General features: G+C 45.3%; 1 protein-coding gene across 1 annotated transcript in view; it reads left to right on the plus strand.

Annotated features, from left to right (window-relative positions):
- GRHL1 (grainyhead like transcription factor 1) overlaps nucleotides 1-4090 on the plus strand; it is a 71274-nt gene that overhangs the window by 30261 nt on the left and 36923 nt on the right. Inside the window, exons 7-8 of the mRNA XM_015410304.1 lie at nucleotides 5-88; nucleotides 1857-1951. Of these exons, the coding sequence (XP_015265790.1) occupies nucleotides 5-88; nucleotides 1857-1951 (179 nt within the window). The remainder of the gene's footprint in view (nucleotides 1-4; nucleotides 89-1856; nucleotides 1952-4090) is intronic.

The raw sequence follows: 4090 nt of genomic DNA on the forward strand, positions 1-4090 counted from the left end.
GAAGACAAAACAAGAGAGGATCAACTCAGGCACTGGAAGTACTGGCACTCCAGGCAGCACACCGCCAAACAAAGGTGCATTGACATAGGTAAGAAGGGATCCATTTACAGGAGCCAAAACTCCTCTTGGCAGGCTTTGTTTCTCTGTATTGGCCGAGGCCAGGAGAGTCCATGGTCGCCTTTGATCATGTTTCTTTACAGTTTTGGTTCTTGTTTAACAATATTTTGGGTGAATAAGGAATACCGTTGCCCATCCCAAAGACTGTGGGTTAAGGTGGGCTGTTGATCCAAACAAATCAACGGGAAGTGGTGGTGAACAGAAGCATAGACAGCTTCAAGAGGGGACTGGATAAACATATGGAGCAGAGGTCCATTAGTGGCTATTAGCCACAAGGTATAGATGGAACACTATGTCTGGGGCAGTGATGCTCTGTATTCTTATCGCTTGGGGGGAAACAGTGGGAAGGCTTCTGGAGTTCTGGCCCCGCTGGTGGACCTCCTGATGGCACTTGGGTTTTGGCCACTGGATGACACACAGGCCGATTTCCCACAAGCGCTGCTCCGTGCTCGCTCTTCCCTTTTGCCCTGATGGTACGTGTCAATTTCACACAAGCTGCTGCGTGGCCGCATTTTGCCCCGCAGCTTTGCGCGATTTTCCCCGCATCTACTCAATCCTCAAAAAACAGGATCGAGTAGACGCGGGGAAAATCACATGAAGCTGCGGGGCAAAATGCGGCCGTGCAGCAGCTTGTGTGAAATTGACACGTACCATCGGGGCATAAGGGAAGAGCGAGCGTGGAGCAGCGCTTGTGGGAAATCGGTCACAGTGTTGGACTGGATGAGCCATTGGCCTGATCCAACATGGTTTCTGTTATGTTCTTATGATGCTTCTTTGATTAAGGTACTATTTACGCGGAACTGGAAGGTCAGGACCTACAGTTGGTTACAGACCTCATGCTACCCAAGTGTGTGTTGAACGTCGCTGTCTTGAATCTAGCGCTGTGTTTTCGCCTGCTGCTGTGAGTGTAGAAGAGTCTATGTCTCCTGTGGGCCTTGCAGACTTTCTGAACAGCTGATCTTTGGTTTATTTCCCTCAGATACCAGCGTATGGCCACTTCATTTTTAATCACCACCCTCCCAGGAATGCATGCCCAGTTCTTAATACCTGATATGACAGGTGTCAGGCCTCCAGCTTGCCTTGAGGTCGTTTTAACCCTTAATCCAAAATATACATGGGTTATAGTTGTGGTTAACTAGTGCTGAGGGCTTGGCACTCTGCACATGGGCAAAGCTATTCCTGCTTTGTACTCAGATGCTTGAAGGTGAGCTCTGGTGTTGCAAAACAGGTTCCAGGGCTGTGGTGAGGCCCTGGCACAAGACATACTCAAAGCACAGTTGGGGCAGGGAGGTGAAAGACAGCTTTGCAGATAGGCCGTTGTCTACAGCCATGCTGTGACTGGCCGGATTCCAGGTTTGAAGGCTGGGTTGCACTCCCTGTCCTTTCCTCCTGTGAATAAAAGTGGGGATTAATCACTTGGCACTTAAAGGCAGACACGCACACAAATCTTTGTTTATTATTGAAGGAGTTTTTTGATGGAGAGCATATATCCTTGTGACATTTCTCAAACAAAACCCCACAGGGCATGGCCAAGGTAAGTTGTTATGTCACCCTTCTTGCTTATAGCTTTTTGTTTCATTTCTTGGTTTAAAAAAAAAGGTAAATGCACTATTTTCAGGCCTTTATTAGAGAGATCCCACAAGAACATTGGTTTTAGCAGCTTTCATTACTTTGACTGTTACAGTGGTCAACTGTTAACACGATGCTTGTTTTCTTTCTCTCCCTCATCTTATGGCCAGCTGATTACAAGGAAAGCTTCAATACCATCAGTAATATTGAGGAGATTGCGTACAATGCCATCTCCTTCACTTGGGACATCAACGATGAAGCAAAGGTAGGTGCCAGAACTTTTCTTTCCTGGCTTCTTTTGGGAAGTGAAGCAACAACGGGGTGAGATAAGATGGCAATTGCCGTATTGCTCTTGAATCGGGAAATAGCCACTGTAGAGGGCTGCCAAAGAAGGCTTGTGCATAAAATTATTTTTTAAGATCTGAAGCTGTGTCAGTTGGTGGCCATGGCTTTTAAGACTTTGTACGCATGTATTCCACATCAGGGCATTCTTTAGGTGGTTGAAACATAGTAGATAAATGGGTGGTTGAAACGTACTAGATAACTGAGAACAGCTGTGACCTGTGATGTAACCTTGAGTCTGTACTGTCAGGGCTCAGTTGATGAGAGAGGCACTCTTTCTTTCTCTTCAGTTTGACCCAAGCATGATAGGGAGTAGGAAATCACAGTGGGACCTAGCGGCAAAAAAGAAACCCGGAAGTGGAATTTTGTATAGCAGCAAATGAGTATTCAGAAACCTTCAAGTGACTGGGTGCCTGTAGTAGTGTTCCAGCTGAGAAGACCATCTGGCAGTTTGTCAGGTGTGCCAGAGTGTGAGCACCTATGCAAACACCAGCTTACAGCCCTCTAAGTTTAAACAGAGGTGTGTTTGCAGGCTGGAACTTGTAACCTTCCACAAATGGTCCATCTCCTCTTCCAAAGTGTCCTTGCTTAATAGACTCACTGAGTCACCTTTTGAGCATCTGTTCACAATACAGAGGTCACTGGATGGAGTGACAGTATTATTGGGACTTTCCTTCAAGAACTATTATTATATGCACAAAGACAATTTCAGAGCCAAAGGACAACATTCATTTATTGTCGTTTTGTGGTGGGACATCTAGGTAAAACTAGTCCTTGTGAAGATATTTACCATGTTGCCCTGCCAAAAGTGCAGGCATCTGAATGAACGGTAAATCCATTTCCATAGAGTGGGGGGAGCACCTGTGTCGTTTTCATGAGATGGCCACCAGAAGTTGGTTCCAAGATGGGCATATTCATAGCAACAAATGAACTGATATCACTATAACCACCACAAGAAGGGGGCAAGACTGGACAAAAGGGCCTTTAGGCAGAGCATGTCCACCTACCTACCTATGCATTTTTCATAGTTTCTGCTGAATTTGTGGGTTTTCAAGTACAGCGTGTGTGCTTTTAAATCTTATTGATCCTGTGATTAGCTCAGTATGGGGTTTATTTGTACACCACCACACTTTCCCCCCTTACACTTGGCACAAAGTAGCCTGAATCTGTACTAGCCGGCGCAATCATTGGACCAGTCTTAGTTTCCATTTCATGCTATGAAGTCTGAGAACATTGTTGTGGGGTGTTTGGAACCCCTGGCTGAAATGTGTTTGAGTTCACTGTTTCCCTCCCACCTCCATCTTGAATGATTAGTTTCAGCGCTTCAGGGGATGTAAGAAAGACAAGGCTGTTGTCCTTTTCTGCTGGTGTACCTGACAGATGATCTGGGCAATAGCTCAGGAGAGAGGAAATGGAGGGCTTTCACAGTTGAATTTGGCAGTGGACTCTTTAAGGAAGGATTTGTGGGCAGAGGAGAAGGTGATTAGGGGATGGGCAGTGGAAACTGTTCCAAGCCTTTATTGCTAAATAAATATCCCTGTCTCAGCAAATGTCCGTGATGTGTTTATCCTTGCAGACTGAATGGCATTACGTTAGCACCTGATGCTTGATATGGTGTTACTTTGAAGCTGGTATCGAACACCAGCATTAGCCACTTGAGGCTCTAATGGATGGTGTTGATCCTGATAGTGACTTCTTGAGTCAATCTAGGTTGTCTTAGGTACTCTTAAAATTTGGCAGTCATATACGACTGTGCTGTCTTATTGCAAAATGCCAGCTCCTATGGTTAAGTGTCGATGCTGACCTAGATAGAGTGGGCTGGCATCTGTCCCCAAGGAGACAAGCAAACTGAGGCAATGCAACCAAACTCTGTATCTTTAGATCATCCAAGTGGCAGATTCAAGAAGAAAGCTGCCTGTGTTCTGTGTGAACAAAATCTGTGGCATGGAAATCCTGTGCAAATAGTGTTATGTGGAGATGCAAAATTACTTCATTAATATTGAAAGTGTGTCTTTTTAAAAAATTACTCAGTTTGTGCATTCTGAATAAGCACTGCAGATTT

The sequence above is a fragment of the Gekko japonicus genome, unplaced genomic scaffold (assembly GCF_001447785.1).
Source record: "Gekko japonicus isolate JY-2015 unplaced genomic scaffold, Gekko_japonicus_V1.1 scaffold1325, whole genome shotgun sequence".
NCBI classification, from domain to species: Eukaryota; Metazoa; Chordata; class Lepidosauria; order Squamata; family Gekkonidae; genus Gekko; species Gekko japonicus.